This window comes from Lactuca sativa, chromosome 9, assembly GCF_002870075.4.
Source record: "Lactuca sativa cultivar Salinas chromosome 9, Lsat_Salinas_v11, whole genome shotgun sequence".
Classification (NCBI taxonomy): Eukaryota; Viridiplantae; Streptophyta; class Magnoliopsida; order Asterales; family Asteraceae; genus Lactuca; species Lactuca sativa.
The window spans coordinates 52,911,351-52,932,458 of NC_056631.2; the positions used below are offsets into that span (position 1 = coordinate 52,911,351).

The 21,108-nt window shown below is 33.7% G+C and overlaps 1 protein-coding gene across 1 annotated transcript; it reads right to left on the reverse strand.

Annotated features, from left to right (window-relative positions):
- Positions 1-2,243: 2,243 nt before the first annotated feature.
- On the reverse strand, positions 2,244-16,984 carry LOC128128950 (uncharacterized). The gene is made up of 9 exons (XM_052767686.1): positions 16,709-16,984; positions 16,434-16,560; positions 16,052-16,300; positions 15,430-15,977; positions 15,293-15,343; positions 2,992-3,053; positions 2,796-2,862; positions 2,549-2,655; positions 2,244-2,397 (listed from the first exon to the last, which is right to left on the reverse strand). Exons 1-9 carry the CDS (start codon positions 16,982-16,984, stop codon positions 2,244-2,246), a joined length of 1,641 nt encoding a protein of 546 aa, XP_052623646.1.
- Between the last annotated feature and the right edge of the window lie 4,124 nt (positions 16,985-21,108).

Sequence of the window (21,108 nt, forward strand, 5' to 3'; positions counted from 1 at the left end):
AACTATTATTTGGGTTGTTTAAGTTAAACTAAAATTTATATTTAAGTTGGTCATGTAATGTTATATTTAAGTTTATAATTTAAATATTTTATACAAATTGTTATATTTAATATAATGTTCTTTTTAATGTAATGTAATGTTATATTTAATGTTATATTTAAAATGATAATGGTTTACATCTAACAATATATTAAAACTAATAAATTAAGTATAATATATAAAAAGTTAAAACACATAACTTTATAAATAGAAGTAAATATATTATTTTAATATTGAAATTTAGTTTATATATGATTACACATTAGGTTTAATATTTATTTAATCTTATTAACCAACTTATAATCATTATTAGAAAGAAAATGAAAAGTCATGGAAGTTTCAAATGAATATGATGAAAGGAAAAATGCATTTGAGTTTCAAATGAATGTGGTGACCTTTATAATATAGTTTAGTTTTGATATTTATTTAATCTTATTAACCAGCTAATAATCATTATTAGCAACAAATTGAAAAGTCATGGATGTTTGAAATGAATGTGGCGAAAGAAAAAAATGCATGGGAGTTTCAAATGAATGTTGTGAAATCGAATATCTGTGCGTTGCGATGAATAAAATTAAAACTTTTGCTAATATTGTTTTATTGAAAATATTTATGTCGTTTATATTAACTTTAAAATAATAATTATTACATTTAGTTTATATAAAACTATAATTAGTTTGAACAATAGATAAAATAACGATTATTATAATCAAATCATTTAATGGTCTCTACTTATGTTTTATGTGTGTATAATATTAGTAAATTTGTCAACTCTTTTAATTTACTACTGCTATGATTTTTTAATTTTAAAAAAAATGATAGTGTTTTAATTTCATCATGATGATTATTTAAATTATCAACAACTGTTTGTAATCTAACATAATTTAATTTCTAAGTTTCTACTATTTTTAACTATTATTATAATAAGTTAATTAAAAAGCAACTGAATTTAATTTTAGTTATAATAAAATATAGTTTTCAGACACCTTTTAGGTAATTAGATTCATAGATTTAGGTTGTTTCATATTTATTATATTTAATGTTTTCTTTTAAACTATGTTAAAAAAATATATATTGATTTTTTTTAAAACATTATTTGATATTTTACTTTAGGTTTTAAATTTTACACTAAATTATTAATCTTATTTAATATATTAATGTTGATTATTTATTTAGCAATATATTGAAGTTAACAAATTAAATATATCATATTGATAAGTCACAAAGTCTTCCATTTATGATAATGTTTACAACTAAAAACATATTTAAGTTGATAAATTAAATATATTGTATAAAATATGAAGAGTTAGGAGTTTCAAATAAATGTGATGAAAGAAAAAAATATTTTCATTATAATATAATAGTATGATATATATATATATATATATATATATATATATATATATATATATATATATATATATATATATATATATATATAGCGTTCAATCGAGAACATTTCTTATTGCGAGAACATTTGAGAATAAATTTGAATCACATAATTTTTTAAACTTAAGATCATCAAATAATATTAATATAAAACAAAAATAAGTAAAACAATAAAAAACCAACTAACCAACATCACCCACCACCCAAACAACACCACCCACCACCACCACAACCTACCACCCGTCACTGCCACCCATTACCACCACCCCCACCCACCACCCATGCAAACCACCACCCACCACCATCACCACCACCCGCACCGTTAACCACGCCCACCATCTACCGTTCATTACCACTATTCACCACCACCCCGACCACCCACCACAACCACTACCCATCCACCACCACTACCCACATCCTCGACCCATCACTACCACCCGCCCACCACTCACCATTATGACCACCACTTGTCACTACCACCCACAACCACCTCTGCCTTCACCACCCATCACTACCACTCACCACCACCACTACCCCACCCCCACCACTACTTCCCATCACCACCGACCACCACCACCGCCACTATCACTACCACCCACCACCTACCAAAACCACCACCCACTACCATCACCACCATCAGCAACTACCACCCCCACCACTCACCACAACTACCACCCATCCACATCCACCATCCATCGTTATGATAATCACCTGCCACTACCAACCCACCACCCACCCACATCCACGACCCATTGCTACCACCCACCTATCGTTATGAACACCATCCGCCACTACTGCCTACCACCACCCTCCATCTATATCCACCACCACCCGTCTCCATCACCATCACCACCACCCACCAACACCACCCCACCCACTGAACACCAGCACCTGCCTCCACCATATATTACCACTACCTGCCACAACCATCCCCACCCACCAAGACCACCACCACCATCACCACCCCACCTAATAAAACCACCATACACCACTACCACCCACCTACTACTATCCATCACCACTACCCGTCTCCACCACTCATCACCACCATTCGTCACCACCACCACCCGTCACCCACCAAAACCACCACCCGTCACCACCAACCACCACCCACTATTACCACCCATCACTACTACCTGCTACCATAACCCCCACCACCATTACCACCACCACCACCCACCAACCACCACTCATCCACCCATCATCATCACCCACCACTACCACCCACTATCACCACTCATCACCACCACCTATCACCACCATCACCACCACCTGCCGCCACTATCTCCCCTACCAACCACTTCCCACCTACTACGTTCACTACCTACCGCCTACCACCACCAACACCAAACATCACCACACGCTACCATCACCCACCCATCAACACCACCGCCACTAACATATGCACCACCCATCATAACAAGTACCCCACCCCTACACACCACCCTTCACCACAACTACTACCCACCATCTATCACCACCACCACTCACAACCACCACAAACCAATTATCACCCACGACCCTCATTACTTACCACTCACCACCACAACCTGTCACTATTACCCACCACCCTCTCCCACTTCCACCACCACCACACACCACCACTCATCTTCACCACCTACTACCTACAACTACCAACACCGTATACTTATATAATGCAATAAATCGTATGTGATTATATGTACTTAATTACATAAATAACATGTAATTAAATACATATAATCACATGTGATTATATGTATCTAATCATATATGATTTATATAATCAAGATTTGTTTTCCTTTTTTCCATTCAATAATTTTTCTCTTGTGTTTAATCATACATGGTTATATGTATTTAACAACATATGATTAATGTGAACAAATATTTGTTTTTGCGTTTTTGATTAAATGGTTGTTCTCTTCTATATAATCACATATGATTATATGTATCTAATCACATCTGATTTATATGCACAAGATTCTTTTTGTCTATATAAATTATATGTGATTAGATACATATAATCACATGTGATTAGATGTATTTAATCACATATGATTAAAGTTGAGAAAGAATAATTACTGAATCGAGAATGCGATAACAAATCTTGTCCACATAAATCATATGTTATCCAATTGTTGTTCTCGTGTATTTAAATACACATAATCACATAAATCATATGTGATTATATGTATTTAATCAAATAAATCATATGTGATTAAATACATTTAATTATTTATATAGACAAAATTTAGTTTTTTGATTTTCGATTCAATAACTTTTTCATGTATTTAATCATGTGTGATTATATGTATTTCATCACATATGATTAATGTGGACAAAATTCTCTTTTGTCCATATAAGTCATATGTGATATATACATATAATCACATGTGATTAAATACAAAAGAACAATAATTGAATCAAGAAAACGAGAATGAATATTGTCCACATAAATCATATGTGATTAGATACGTATAGTCACATGTATTTAATCACATATGGTTTATGTGCTTAGTATTTCTTTTCTCAGTTTCAGTTTAATAGTTGGTCACATGTATCTAATCACATGCGATTATATGTATTTGATCATATATGATTTTTGTGGAAAATATGTGTTTTCATGTTTTTGTTACAATAATTGTGTATTTAATCACATGTGATTACATGTAATTAATCACAAATGATTAATATGGACAAAGAACAACTATTGAATCATGAACGAAAAATTAAATCTTGTGCACATACACATAAATCATATATGATTAAATGCATATAATCAAATATGATTAAATACATATTATAACATGTGATTAAATATACGACAACAAGTTTTAAATCGAAAATGTGAAAACATGTGATTAAATAAACAAGAACAATTATTGAATCGAGAACGTAAGAATGAACATTGTCCACATTAATTTTATGTGATTAGATACCAATTAAGTAGTTGTTATCGTATATTTAATCACACTTGAGTAGTTGTTCTCGTATAATGTCTACAAGATTCGTTTTTGTGTTCATAATTGAGTGGTTGTTCTCGTATATTTAATCACATGTGATTATATGTATCTAATCACATATGATGTATATGGACAATTTTTTTTCCTTCTTGATTCAATAATATTTTTCATGTATTTAATCAAATATGATTAATATGAATAATATTTGTTTATGTAGTTTTGATTAAATATTTGTTTTCATGTATTTAATCACATGTGACTATGTTTATTTAATGACACGTGATTAATATAGATAATATTCATTTTTACTTTCTCGATTCAATACTTGTTTTCATGTATTTAATCACAATTGATTATATGTTTTTTTAAAAAAAATTATATTTAAATGATATTTCTTTTATATATACAAAGTGTTCTAAATTTTATTTTGTTATTCATAAATTACTTCTTACGAACTAATATACTAAAGTTAAATTTTATTTATCTTATTTATTTCTATAATAAATGTTGTATATGTGTATTGTTGAAGTAATTCTAATATGAATATTAACGCTTGATTATTCATATATTCATTAGAATGCTATTATTTTATTATAAATTTATGTATGTGCATTTTTATAGTAAATTATAATTTTAGTTTTAACCTGTGAATATTTATTCATTCATTGCTGAATCATGACATAAAGTTGTGGATAGACCTGATATTTGTGTATTCGTGTCATGAAAACATGTCAGCCACGAATTTGATACGATACGATTACACCATAAGAAATAAACTTTATCTCAATTTTCAATATGTATTCGTGTCGTGTTGTGTCTCTCATATATTCATGTATTCATGTTTGAAATAGCCAGGGCTAGTTGTGGATACAAAATTTACTGCAGAATAATAACATAAAAATAGTGTTTTTACGTTCTTACATTATTTCCTGTTTTTATTTGATATATATATATATATATATATATATATATATATATATATATATATATATATATATATATATATATATATATATATATATATATATATATATATATATATATATAGTTGGGTTCCCGTGAGACCACTATATTTTGTGAGATGGGAAGACGCAATCCTAGCCACTCATTTTGTAGATAAAAATATATATTTTTAAAATGCAAAATAATTGAAATTTTTTTGAAAAATATTATTTTTGTCACTTTTTTATCTAAAAAAATAGAAATTAAATTAAAAAAATTAAAAAATTTCCGTTTTTTTAAATATCTATAAATATTCTAGTAGAATATTATAATATTTTATATATCTGACAAATCTAATAGAATAGTAGAAAATTCTAACATTTTAAAAATCACATTGGAATATTTATATTGTAATATTCTATTAAAATATTTCACGTATTTTTCATAAAAAAAAAAAACTATAATTTTTTAATGTTATTTATTTATTTTTTTTAGGTAAAGAAAATGACGAAAATAATAATTGAAAAAAGATTTTTCGGATTTTTCCTTTTATTTTGCATTTTAAAATATTTTTTAGATTGTGTCTCACGGTTTTACAAAATTAATATGGTGTAATATATATATATATATATATATATATATATATATATATATATATATATATATATATATATATATATATATATATATATATATATATATATATATATATATATATATATATATATATATATATATATATATATATATATATATATATATAGAATTTGTAAGAAAATGTTCCTGATATGTTGTTTTCTGACCCTACCACACCTAAGCATTACCCCAACCCACCCCATGCACATGTTCAGTCACAAGATTTCTGCTTTTAGTCTGGCTACTGCCATACGATCTCGTTTCTTCTTGGAGTTTGGCACGCACGCCTTCCTACAAATACATAGTGTGTGAATAGGTGGAGCATTAATAGAGGGTAGTAGGAGTTGGCATTGTCGAATTTAATAAGAGGATTGGCATTTAATTCGACAAATCGAATATATTTATTTTCCTCTGTATTGCATACATGTTTTACTCCTCTTTGTGTTTGACTTTTCGGTTTTTTTTTTTTTTTTTTTTTTTTTTTTTTTTTTTCATGCAAATACAAGGTGCTTATTTCCGAAGAGTTGTCTCATAGACTGTCCTTGCCAATTCAACTAATAGATTTTGTCCGCGAGACGTGATACAGGCAGACCGTTTGTTGTGTATCACATTTATCTTTCTCTATGATTGGTATCGATGTATTTGTATTGACATATTAATTGGATGACGTTTTTTACTTGGTTATAGAAGGTTATGCTAGCTCTGTCGAATGTGAAATAGTAGATTTTTATTTGGTATAAAATGTGTCATAAAACCCGATCCTATCCAGCGGAGTCGTATAGGTAAATAAAGCCCGGTTAGGTAAGCTTGTCATTGCAATAGATAGAGCCCAATTTAAGTAACCGGGTCCTATGAGGGAAATAAAGTCTAGTTCCCATTTAAAACACCGGGTTCCATGAGGCTCCCAACTCATGCATTATCCATCCCACATATCACCATTGATTTAATACAATACAAAGTTATTAGGGCCAGCTTGCTGCTATCCGTTACTGTAAGTTAATTACATTTCCTCTGGCTTTTTGTGAAAGGATGGAATCCTTCAGCATATATATATATATATATATATATATATATATATATATATATATATATATATATATATATATATATATATATATATATATATATATATATATATATATAAAAGAAACAAATGGTTTCAATCATTAGAAATCGACAAACATCAATATGCTAAATATTGACCAAATGTTCTATGTTGCACCTCTAGCCATTTATATATCAGGAGCTCTTCATCCTTCTTAATGACCAACAATACTTTTCTTGAATTTCTGTTTTACTCTTGTCCCTAGCTATTGGCATTTCCAGCCAACTCCAGAAACTAAACCCAACAAGATTAAGAAGATTAGAAGTTTTTCCATAGATCAAACCGATAAACTGTATATTAGGAAATATTAATGTCATGGTAAAAAAAACATTAATTGGTAAACGTATCCCTAAATCATACAGTAAGTTAGACAGGTGATATTCAAATCTATATTAAACAAAGGAGAACAGATAAGAAACATAACTTCGGCAACAAGAACTGAGTAACAAAGACATAAACATTAATTAGGATCAGCAGTACGTAGGAAAGAACAAACATATTTCTTTTAAGGTATTCATCTAAAATGAAGAAATAAAGAAAAGAAAACCATGAACAGAAAAAGAGAATTTGATATGCAAACAAAACAATGAGATTGATTACAAGAGCAATAAAGAAAATAAAGAGCTTCATATAGTACACAAATCAATCTTAACAATAGTCTTTGTTTTATAGGGATATTGTGTTTAGGATCGACGTTTATGATATACGGTAAATATAATGCAATTTATTACGAAGTACGAAAAGAGAACTTGCCTAGCTAAAAATTTCATATACATCGAAAAAAAAACGCGCGCCATGCATTGTGTTGCTTGAATAGCTTCTGGTCTTGTTCAACATCTTCCTTCTTTCTCTTTAAGTCTTTAACTTCCTGAAATCATTCAACAAACATCCAATTCTTAATAAAGCTTGGTGAACAAGAAATTTTTCCCATAAAAGGTTTGTCACTGTTTCTCTTTTATTCTTCCTGTTTTCTTCCTTACATGCACCTTGGTGATTAAAGATTATTATTTAAGTTTCACTTACATACTTTTATCCAACATTCATCCTAGAAAATAATTTAGTTTCAGTTATCACTACCTAAAAGTATCAACGCATTTGAAGAGGCAAAATCAGAGAAAAGAAAAAAGAGCAAAAGAAACAAAAAAAATAGCATCCATATGATTCAATAAACCACCCCACCACCAGCCAAAAGTCCCTAAATATTGAGCTTATTGGTGACAGTGTAAGGCAACGATGGCTTGAGTTGTCTAAAACATGAGCAAAGGAGACGAGGCATAGAGTGTATGGCAGCGATAGACTGAAAGCTTCACCGCCTTATAACGATTGCGAGTGTTAAGGGTGTTTGGAATTCCTTATTTAACGTAATAATTGCAATTTTCATAGAATTTTATCATTTCTTTTTATATAATAAACTGAAATCTAAAACGTTCCATCTACACTACAAGAATAAGAAGCTATGGAGAGGACATGCGCGGTTGCCACAGGTGCTTGCGGCGAATATGTCGTCACCACAAGTGTGGAATATCAACCATAAAATTATATATGGATTACTCGCAAACAATAAATTCAATTATTATTAAAGATAATTACTAAACTAGCCATTTTTACTAATTACTTTTCAACTTTTATCAATAATTAATCATTAGCCGAAAATAGCCCCAAAACTGTAGACTTCGGAATTACCTACGATCATCGTGCGGTCAAATCCTATTTGACTATGCTTTTAGTGGGCTATCTACGGTTTGGTGGGTCGGCTCCCATTGGCCCAGAATTTATAAAATTATAAAATTCATTTTTCTCATTTCTTGTGATTCAAGTCTAGAATTCTCTCTCAATAGTGCCTTCAAAAAATAATAAGGGTTGGTAGTATAAGGGTTTTATTTATTTATTTATTTTGTAGAAAAAGCAAAAAAAGAAAATATTAAATTAAATTAAAATTAAAACGTAGGTTCCTATGAAACTCACGGTGTACAAGCCTTCAATACACAAAACATGCATTGAATATGTAAACTGTAGGTTTCGTTTGCACCTACGGTATTCATAAAAAATGTGTTTGTTTATTTGTTTATTTTTGTTTGTTTGCAACTTGTATAAAACTTCATATATAATGCATTGTTGTGATTTTTGTTAAAAAAAACTAAAAAAATTACCAAAACCGTTGGTTTGTCAAGAAATCGTATAGTTTTGAGAGGATTTCGTACATCATAAAATGGCTTACGTTTTTGTTTAGCAAAATGAAAAAAAAATATAGCTAACACGTAGGCATATAAGTGAAACAGCAGACGATCTTAGAGGGCTACGGTTTTTAGGGCTATTTCCGACTAATGGCTTAATTTTGGCTAAAAACTAAAAAGTAATTAGTACAAATGGCTAACTTAGTAATTATACCTTATTATTATTATAGTTATTAAGTTTCATCTAAAAATCATATCGATCTTTTGCGATCTGATTATACGAAAGGAAGAAAAAAGACTTTTCCGTTATCAGACAAATTAAAATAACAGAACGACAAATTAAAACCAACCTAAAGTTATTGATATTTGATTGGTAAAATATTGCATGAAAGAAGTTCATATCCTTAAAGGTTTTTATGTCTCTATAAGGTTGTAAGCTTCAACGTGAATACTTATGATTTGATGCATAATACCCTTCATTCCAAAAACTATGGAATGAGAGATAAACACAAAGTGAAAACAAAAGAAACTTGGATTTTGCCGTTGCAAAAGTTCTAGATGGTAGAGAGACAGAGATAGCAACTCTCAAATTTTGGTGCGTGCAACAAAAGAAACTTGGATTTTGCAGTTGCAAAAAATATGGTTCTATGATGATGAGGGCCATATCACGGCTCACCACGTATCATGTCAAGTCGATCATTATCTCCAGCTGCATGCTCTCCAAGCCACTCAATTTTGGAGGCTTCTAGAAAGTTCCACAACTTTATCCATGAAGTCAACATCTGGACAATATTGATCGGGTTGGTCCAACCAACATGACCCGAATGATGCATCGTGCGCCTAAATAGTGCCATTTCACGCACTCACTTCAACAACTAGGCTAGGCGCACGTGTGTGGGATTGACTCATCTTATGATTCACTTAAAGCCTTTAATGGCCTATCGAGAGAAAAGCCTTATAAACCCATAAATGTGGGATACATGGGAACTTGCCAACTTGCAAATTACATACTATAATTTTCCATCAATCCCCCACATAGTTAGCAAGTTTCATTTCACTCAGACAAATAATGTCACTTTAGCGTCGCGAAGATTAAACCTTTTTTATCTGGACAAACAAGAGGAGACCCATTCTATGATATCCTTATAGTTTTAAAACAAAAACCTTCTGACCTCCCTGATTTACCCCCAAACAACATCTACCATTTTTTCGTCCTGACACTTGTTGACTAACGAACTTATCCCGTTATCTGGAAAAAACTAAGGACCAACCGTGGTCCCACCTATATCTGCTAACATGCATCCATTCTTATTCATGAGATTGATGTGGTCTAACTATAGTCTTATATTAATTGTAACTACACTGTTTCAATCACAAGACCACTTTATATCCTGAATATAACTCAAACCTTGAAATATTGAATAATCTTCCTCATGTGTTCGGACGATGTCTTGAATCCCCAATACTTCATCATACAACAACAGACAATGAGACTATCCATACAATCCTCGACCCGAGTCAAACCAACTAACCTTTTTCACAATATGGACATGTCATCCCATGAACGAACTTTATGCAACATAAGGTCACACCTGAAGAATCGAAGAAATGTTGCTCTTGTTAAATGAACTTCTATTACCGCATGCCAAAAAGGTATAAGTCTGCGATAATCACTAAAACAAACCACTCCAATATGAGTCGAACAATCTCAATCCATAATCCTCAAACATATTTATGGAGCATTAACGAATTCCAACTGTATCACTTTATCTCTACACTCAAAGAGGATAATACTATTACAATTAGTTACTTCTACACTTGCGACGATAGATGATTACATTATAGAATGAAGAAAGCATACATACCTAATTTTTAAAATGATTCGTGATTGCCAATTCTTTGTAGTACATAACCGACCCTTGTTGTGAGCTAACTAATTTCCATAATTCTAATATACAACCTGGGTGATCCAACTGCTTCCTTGATAAAATACATGGCACTCCTATTCTGATCCATGTGCAAAGACGAGTACCCTATGCCTTTTACATACTAACTTCAGCACTCCACCTGAGCGGTCCATCTGCTTCCATATGAAGAAACTTAGTGCTCGTAATGGGAACTACTTGACAAAGTGAGATCCTTGTTTAGCAGCTCCTATCCCGTAAGGATAACTAACGCATCACTAAAGACAACAATCCACTTAGCTACCCGAGTTGTACCCATGATGTAATTAATTCCTACATTCCTTCTGACGTTAGGATAGAAATCTAAAACCTTGATAAATAGAATGCTAAAACTTATAATCATGAGCACTCTTGACCCATGAAGCTGAAACCACAAGTCAGAGTGTCCTTTAAATCACTAACCCGAACACCCAATTCTACCCCACTTAGGGTTCGAACTACCACCGATTGTCACCTATAAAATCAGATCCCCGAATCAGCTCATCTAATTCTTTCAATTTTTTTTTATTCTTAAAGACTATGCCAAAAATAGAATCATATAGTCCTTTGAATAATTAGCTTCGCCCTCGAACCCTATCAGATGAGAACAGGCTGTAGAGCTAAGCCAAAATTCTAAGCCTATGTAATTTAATTCAAAAAGGTCCTCTAACAACTGAAAATAAATCACGGATGTTCCAAAGCAATCGTGAAACTTTTGCCAAACGATAAGCAATCTGATTGTACGACTCACTCATGAGTCGGCAAACTACAAAAAAATCCAAATTGATCAAATTACATCGTCCAATACGAACATCCACATAATACATCAGACCATCATAACATAACCAAATACACCAGCCACCCCTAAAGAGTTTTTGGATCCAAACCATCCTTTTACATCTAATCAGGGACAAACATCCTTAACCTGACTCAGTTGATTGAAAAGATAATTATTCTCCTTTCTCACCTTAGTTACAACCTTGGTTTAAGTATCCTCCTAACAAAATTTGGACCACCTTGAAATGTAAGCAAGAAAATCCATATGTGCTTCTTCCATACCTGATGCAATAACCACGACTTCTCTGATTTACTGATAAGCATCAACCGTCTTGAATCTCTTAGCTTCTAGTAGAGCCTAACCATGCACCAACTCTCTCTTCCTATCTTGGACTTCCAGTATGGACCCTGGAATCATATACCTGACCTGCATCGGGGACATTCGCTCTCCGCAAAACTGGGTCGAGGATTTGGCTCGTGACCTAGTCTCTACCCTAGCCACCGAACTGACAGAACAATCTAATATCGAATATTCTATTGCTTCTATCTAGTGACTGATAAGTGTGTGATCTACTCTCCCTTACATCCAGGAGATTGGAAAAATATTACTCAGTCATACCAAATGAAAATACATGTTCTTGGTTGATCATCCCTAACTAGGTCCACATGACCTCATACTCGAATGACTTGTGCATGCATGCAATACTTAGACCCAAGCCAACAGGGCCACTTAGGTCTAAACTAGAATCATTCTCATCTAGACCATCATAACCATACGCTCGATAGAGAGATAAACATACTATAAATCAATCATAGTACCATACCATATTATCTACTATCTACCAGGTCGTTAGTAACCTATTCGACCCTTCATGATCCCTGTATGTAATCTGTTCTTTTGGTAGTATGAGATTTTACTACATTCAAAACCTATCCGTACTCATCCCAAGAACTGTATCAAGGTTCCCAAGTCACTACTTACTACCAATTCTTAATGTTCTAATCATCTATACACGTGCTCAGACGAGCACACACCACTAATCTTCGTAGACATTTTTTCTAGGATTCTTCTAACAATATATTCCACCTTGTCCTGCTATCCTATTGTGAAGAAACTTCTATCAATATCAATTAACTATCTTACAAATACTAACTACATGTATCTAGAATCAAGCAATCATTCGACTAAGAGATCCTGCACTACAACGGTTAGACTCAAACAATAGTTGTGCAATAAGGAAGAACCAAGCAATCTAAGACTACCTAATTCTATGGCCATGCAATACTAATGCATTAATTTAATAATTAACTAATACCGATATAGATTTCAAGCAAATCATTAGTCAAGCAACTAATCTAACAAGTAATTCTACCATGTTATCATGATATTCTCCTTAGTCTATCTACTAGCATGAAATATCATGGCATGCCAACTACAAGCTCCCTAGGTGGAACTAAACATCTCCTGTCATATGAATACATATTGATTGAATATAATCATCATGTAAGTCAGTTTCATCACACAAATAGTTATACATCATGTCACTTACAAATGTCGACTAACCGTGGAGCTTTGTTGATTGGACAATCTGTATTCTCTTCTCCAAGGCATGTGACGCTTTCTTTCATTTATATTTTCAAAACTGGCCCCTTTTACTTAGTTTACTTACAAAAAGAAATTTTTTTTATGGAAATCCACAGTAATTTGAGTCTAAACACACCACGAAGTATGTTTAATTCTCTTAAATCATTGCTATGATACCAACTTGTAACATCCCAAAAGTCTAACTATAATTTTTTTGAAAATCAGAGTGTGAAATTACTAAAAAGGATTTCATTCATAAAACAACAATGTAGTCTCATCAACATCTATAATAAAACATGGAAGCTAAATCTTGGTTTAAAATGAAAACACGATAGATAACACAAATAGATGTCATGCCCCCGCGAATGTCTAAATATCTTAATCAAGCTAGCTCTTTGCCATTCAGACCATTAGACATGCAACTAAAACATGTAGTAGCAGTTTTAAGCCTAAAGCTTAGTGAGTAATTACAATATTTAATCACTATATAAATGATATGCATTCTAAGACTTACACATAAATATGTAATTAAACATATAAACACACAACTGAAACATATAAACCCATTAGTTGAAACATAAATTGAATTAAGAAAAAATTTCACGATTGGTCCCTTTGGTTTACACAATATCGCACTTTGAGGACTTTCTAGCAAAAAGTCACGCGAATGGTCCTTAAGGTTTCATTTAATTTCACGATTGGTCCTTGACCCTAACCCCGTCAATTTTGAACCGTTAATGAAGGGGTAAATTTGTCTTTTCATCTTGTTGTGCATCAGAGTATATAATTTAAGGTTCGCCTTTGTATCCTTCTACTTCTCGTTCCTTGCCTCTGTTCTTCCCTCCCTATTCACATTTTATTCCAAAATTGAAGAAGATGGTGATTTGCCACTGTGGAAGGCCGACGATTTTGGTGACATCGTGGACTGACTTGAACCCAAGTCGTTGATTCTGGACATGCTCAAGGTTAGGAGGAACATGCAGCTTTTTTGGATGGTTTGACCCTCCCATGTGCCCTAGGTCAACTGTTGTGATTCTGGGGTTGTTGCGTGGAAGAAACAATCTCGAAGCAAGATTGATGATGGTGAAATGGTTACTTTGTCTGAGTTGGTTGTTTTTCATGGTGTGTTACCTTTTCAAGTAAAAAATCAAGAAGCATTTGGGGGGCGGGGGGGGGGGGGGGGGGGGGCGGGAATCTATAACTTGGAATCTGTGTTTTGGTCCCATTTTTGTCATAGCTTTTGAAGGATTTTCCCTATGATTGTATGTAATGTTGGGACAAGAAAATGTAACAGATATAATATGTAATGTAAGTTTGATGTTTTGTTTTAATGTGATGGATATTATATTAGCAAGGAAGGAAATTGTCAATTTGATTGCATGTAAGTATAATGTTGATTATTAAAGTGTAGTAACATAGCCAAAAAACTAATTACCAAAGTAGCATTACCATTAACCATAATGCATGTAAGTGTAATATAATGTTGCAAACATAGAATACCCAAAAGACCTATCAAAAGTAGTTGTTTTGACTGACATACCATAACCAAACTTAGTAAACATGTTCTAACTTTAATTAGACATAATAGCAAAAGATTACTTAGAAATACAAACTAAGCTACAACATGTTTTCCCTTCTTCTGTCCACCCCCTTTCCAGCTTCACTAGGACCTCCCTGCCCCTTGCAAGTCCTAGCATTGTGACCTTTGTTGTGGCATTTGCTACAAGTGACTATCAAGTGTTTCCTACTTAACTTGGTACTTTGAGTTGGCTCATCAACTGCCTCTTCCTTTTTTTCTTTGGCCTACCAACCTATAAACAAATTCATATGGTTACATATTAACAAGTTTATTAAATAGTTTCAAGTTAAATTATACAAAACATGCATGACAACAAACCTGTTTGTGATGTTTGGGTGGGAGAAGGGTTGTTGGACAATCAGATCTAGGCCACATGCTCCTTCCATTTATTGGGTCAATTGTGTGTTGGTACATAGCATTCCATGTACTGAGCCAGTAACATTTGCTCACCCAAGCCTCAGGATCTCCACATTCTGACCCATTCTGCATCTTATCATACATTGCAGCAATAGCATGCTGGCATGGAATACCTGTAATGTCCCATTTCCTGCAAGTGCAACTCCTCTCTTTCAAATTCACAACATACTGCTCCATCCATAGACCAGTCACTTGATATTTATCAGCTCCATTAAATAGGACCCTCATCTTACTTGCCTCTGTCTTATTGTTTTCTAAGATTGTTGTTGCAGTTGTACTTAGAGAACCTTTGCATTTGTCTAGCACCTTATGAACACTTACTATTCTCTTTGTGAGGTATTTTCTAATATATTCCAAACAAGTGATTATAGGCTTGTCCCTTGCCTCATCTAACTTGGAGTTAAGTACCTCACACAAGTTATTTGTCAAACTATCAGTCAATGCCCTTCCTATATATAAAACCAAACAATTAATTACTGAAATCAGTTATGAAATATGTTAGTGAAAAGAGTATGATACTTACCAGAGAAATGGGATCTTGCCCAGTGTTTTGCAGGAATTTTACTTAACCACTCATGTGCTTCTGGGTTAAGCTTTTTCAATTTCTCCATAGCCCTATTAAATTTTGGTATGTTGTATACTTTTCCACAACACCATACTGCTTCCCTCAATTCATCTCCTTTGTGTTTCAATTTCATGTTGTCATACACATGTCTTAAACAGAACCTTTGCTCAGCTGATGGAAATAACTTCTCTATTGCAGCCAAGATTCCTTGTGAATATAATTAAAATAAGTTAGTAAATGAAATAAAAAAAAGTAAAAGTGAATAAAAAGTTAGAGGGTACCTTTTGCCGATCTGAAATGAAAGTGAAGTTAGATGAAGAATTCAAATCTAAGTCATCACCCAGGTGTTCCAAAAACCATGTCCAAGAGTTAATATTTTCAGTCTCTACAATGGCATATGCAACTGGGTAAATGCCATTGTTTGAATTAAGCCCAACTGCAGTAAGAATTTGTCCTGGAAAGAGACCCTTCAAAAACGTACCATCAAATCCAAGAAAATCCCTCAAACCTTTTTTAAATCCCTCCTTCAATGGACCTAAGCATATATATATATATATATATATATATATATATATATATATATATCCGTTTGAAGATCCTTGTTTCAGAACACACATTGGGTTCAATTTCGACATCTATCTTCACAGTTGTTCCTTGATTCTTTGACTTCAATTCCATGGCATATTCTCTCAAAACACCATACTGCTTTTCATAATCACCATAAACATATTGTTTTGCCATAGCTTTGGCCCGGAATACTTTCATATTTGATATTGAAAGTGAATACCTCTGTACTAAGTCCTCTAGTAAAGCACGTGTAGGGATCTTGGGGTTACTTTCAACTTGATGCAATATGTTGTTAGCTAGAAACTTAGATGAACAAGCCCTCATTGTCCTTGTTTGCAAACAAGAATGAGAATCTTCGTATGTTTTGATAGTCCAAACTTGTTTCTCATCTGCCCTAGATATAAAAAGAACCCATGGACAAGTTGTTTTCTTGGAAAGTACTAAATTACCCCTACCTTTATTACTGTCACCAGTCAATTCAGGAACAATACCCCTACACTTTACCCTAAGTCTTGTCTTGTCATTCTTTACATAATGTAGATCCCTCCTTTCTTTTACAGAGTAGTTGGCAATAACTTCTCTTATTTTTTTCCTTTTCCTTGAACGTCTGACCAATCTTAAAAGCTTTAGTGTGAACCTCACCAGATGAACAAGCAACTGGTTTTAGAATGGACCTTAACAAATTCTTCCTAGGCTCTTTTTCACTAGCAAATGACTCAAAGACATCATTGTCTAAGACTTCTAAATGTTCATCTTCAATGTCTTCATGTTCCTCAATATTATTGTTTGTCGGATCAAGCTGGCCCAAGTCAATGTCTTCATCAAGTACACTACAGAAGTTGATCATGTTCACCTCCACATCATCTATCAAATTTTCCTCATCAAACACTGTTTTTTTTTGCATCATGCTGACTATCAAAATCACTTTCATCTGCACTATCCTCACAATCATATTCATCATCTACAACTGGATCATTATTCATAACTGGCTCCTCATATTGGTCATCTATGATTGGCACATCAATCATAACAGGTACATCATTCATAACTGGTTCATCATTCAAAACTGGTTCATCATTCATAACTGGTTCATCATTCAAAACTGGCTCATCAATCATAACTGGCTCATCATCCATAACTGGCTCATCATCCATAACTGGCTCACTATCCTGTATCACTTGTGAAGGTCCATCAAATGTTCCATATGGCACAATGGACTGGGAGTAGTCTAATTTTTTCCTAGAAGATCCAACAACTTTTCCCTTCTTTTGGTTCCTATCTAGTTCAGGGGATACATCAGTAACCAACTCCTCAATAATAACCTTGGTGGGGGACAAAAAATAATTGTTAACCCTTGTATGCCCATGCTCTATGTAGATACTTAAAAGGTTATTTTTTCCACATAATTTGACAATACATGCACATCCCCATCATTTCCTAGAGGTAACAGACCAAAGTCCAACTCTACTTCTGGAATAAGAAAATGATAATACAAAGTTTGCCCTTCTACGTACCCTATTTCTCGAACCATTGTATCCAACTCATGCACAGAGAAAACGTCAATATCTACGAAGTCAACATAGTCTATTGTTCCATCTACGTACCTTCTCCCAGGGCTTTTTGTGAATATCCCACCATGATGGATTTTCAGAGTGAAAATCAAAGATCACTTTAGTAAGTCACTTTAGTAAGTCACTTACGGTATATCCTTTCCAAATCATAATTTGATGCTTTAGTGTGTTTGGAACGAAGTGACCATAACGTTAACACCATTATCGTTTTCAATCGACAGATGATCCTCTGCCTTGTGTTCTGTTAGAGAAGACGAAGATGAATGTGAAAGGGTAATGGGTAGCTGGGGAAGATGATCTTTGTACTTAATTACAGAGTTCATGCGTATATTATGTGCATAATGATCGATTATTAGAGTGACTGCAAGATGAAAAGACAAATTTACCCCTTCACTAACGGTTCAAAAATGACGGGGTTAGGGTCAAGGACCAATCACGCAATTAAATGAAACCTTAAGGACCATTCGTGTGACTTTTTGCTAGAAAGTCCTCAAAGTGTGATATTGTGTAAACCACAGGGACCAATCGTGAAATTTTTTCTTTAATTAACACGCTAACATAACTAACCACGATCACTAGATCCCCTACGAGTGGTCTATCTCTAGTTGACCTGGCATTGACCACTTCACTCTGATCGGTATATCATGGTTGACCATTTCCCTCAGAGAGGCCTGCCATGTTCCTGATTCTACTAGATTCCCTTGAAGAGGTATATCTCTAGTCTAACTGGCATATAATATAATATATAGTAAGTAAGTTCACGACAACTCACCTAAGTGGCCGATAAGGTAATCCACATACTAAGCTGAGTAGCAACGATACTCACTCAAACCACTACACAAATAATGATCCCAATTTAATAATTCAGACACATAACTTAATTTTCTCCACAAAACGAGCCTATCTTCTCTTAGTCTTTATTTTGGGGGTAAAAGACTATTTTTCTCTTACTGAGATACACTTTCACTAACATGTCACCAAAAATCAAACTGGTCAAAAATTCAATGGCCAATGATCAATGGTCCATTGTGATGTGGCACACTATAAACTTTGTTGTGGTCCAGTCCAAACCAAACTGAGGCAACTTTGTAGACTATTGCGTCGTGGTCAGCCCATGACCATGTCGTGGTGGATCTGGCAACTTAATAATCTCATTAAGCACTTAATATGTTGATCCTAGTTTCATAGCAAAAAATTTCATTTTTAATTAAGGTAAAACATCACATATATAGAATCCACGTTAAGAAAACCATTTGTTCCAAGTACATTGTTTAAAAATCATAGTAATATAGTAAACGTAGAATCTCCATTGCTACTGATGAATGTGTACAGTCATTTCTTTGTCTTCTTATGATCACCAATGGTACTTGAAAACATAAGTAACTGGGTAATCATGAAGCTTAGTGAGTTCCCCTTAAAATACCACACACCAAAAAAACACATATAATTCATGCACATCGGGACCACAGTCACAAAGATTGGATTGCCCCTGGGCCTACAACCACAATGACTAGATTGCCTTTGCGTATGTTGGCCTATCCCCTCAACCCAACCGCATATCTGAACCTCAATCAATGACTGGTTCCTCTTCTATGCCTATGACTTACAGCCGACCCGCACCTGGTATCTTGGCCTACAACATTATGCAGGACCACCTCAACCTAACCCGATACAATACGCTGACATATGTATATCAAAAAAGTAATCAAGTAAACATATAAGCACATGTAACTATCTACACGAATATACCTATCTAATAACTCACTACCACATGTTAGGCCTCTCCCAGCACACTAGGCCACTACCGACAAATCTCCATTGAATGTATAACTATATATAACCAGAGGTGAGATACACATCTAAAAAGATGATCCTACTCTAGAGCCACAACCAAACGAGGAGAAGGTAAGAAAGCCTAGATCAAGAGTTCTCATGTTATCCTACATGACTACATACATCCCCTAGGGCACTCTACTATGCGATAACCAGCCTATGGGTAATCTAACCAGCATCCCACTACTCTTATATCTTAAAAAACAGGGATATATTTCTAACAGATCACTACAGGATAACAACATCCTATACATAAGGATACATATCGCAATCTAGTGGGCCGACATTGGTTCCTACTCTAGATTTACAACCAAACGATGAGCGAGCAAGAAATCCTAGGTCATGAGCTCTCAGTTTATCCTACATAGCTACATACAGCCCTAGGGAACTCTACTAGGCAATAACCAGCCTACAAGTAATCTAACCAACATACCACTATTCCTATATCCTAACAAACATGGCTATATTTCTAATAGATCACTAAAACATAACAATATCTTATACACAAGGATACATATCACAATCTATTGGGTCGGCATTGGTGCCTTTGACCCACGAGAATAGTGAGGAAAATTCACCTAAATCATAAACCCAAGAAGTACCGCGACATGCTCACTTTTTGAAATACTCGCGAGGTCTTCAATCATCACGACGTGACAGACACCTCGTCATTTCGTGAGAACTGGCTATTAGGCAGCTTAATGGATTAAGCCCTTAATCCATTAAGCCAAACACTTAACACCACCAGAAAGCTTCCTTACACCCCCATAAACCATAAAAATTGATGCTTTAAAGTGTTGCATGCCTAATGCAAGTCTTGAGCTCAAATTAGGTCACTTGTGAAGAAAAAGGAGGTCAACACCATCAAGAATGAGTTCAAACTCCACCAAACTACAAATCTAGCACAAATAACCACAAAGGGACTCTAAGGAACCATAAAGTTGCCAACTTTATGGAATCCAAACACTCTAACTAACCTAAAATGGATAATAATACATAAAAGTCTATATCTAGCAACAAGGAATCATAAGGCTTGAAGCTTGA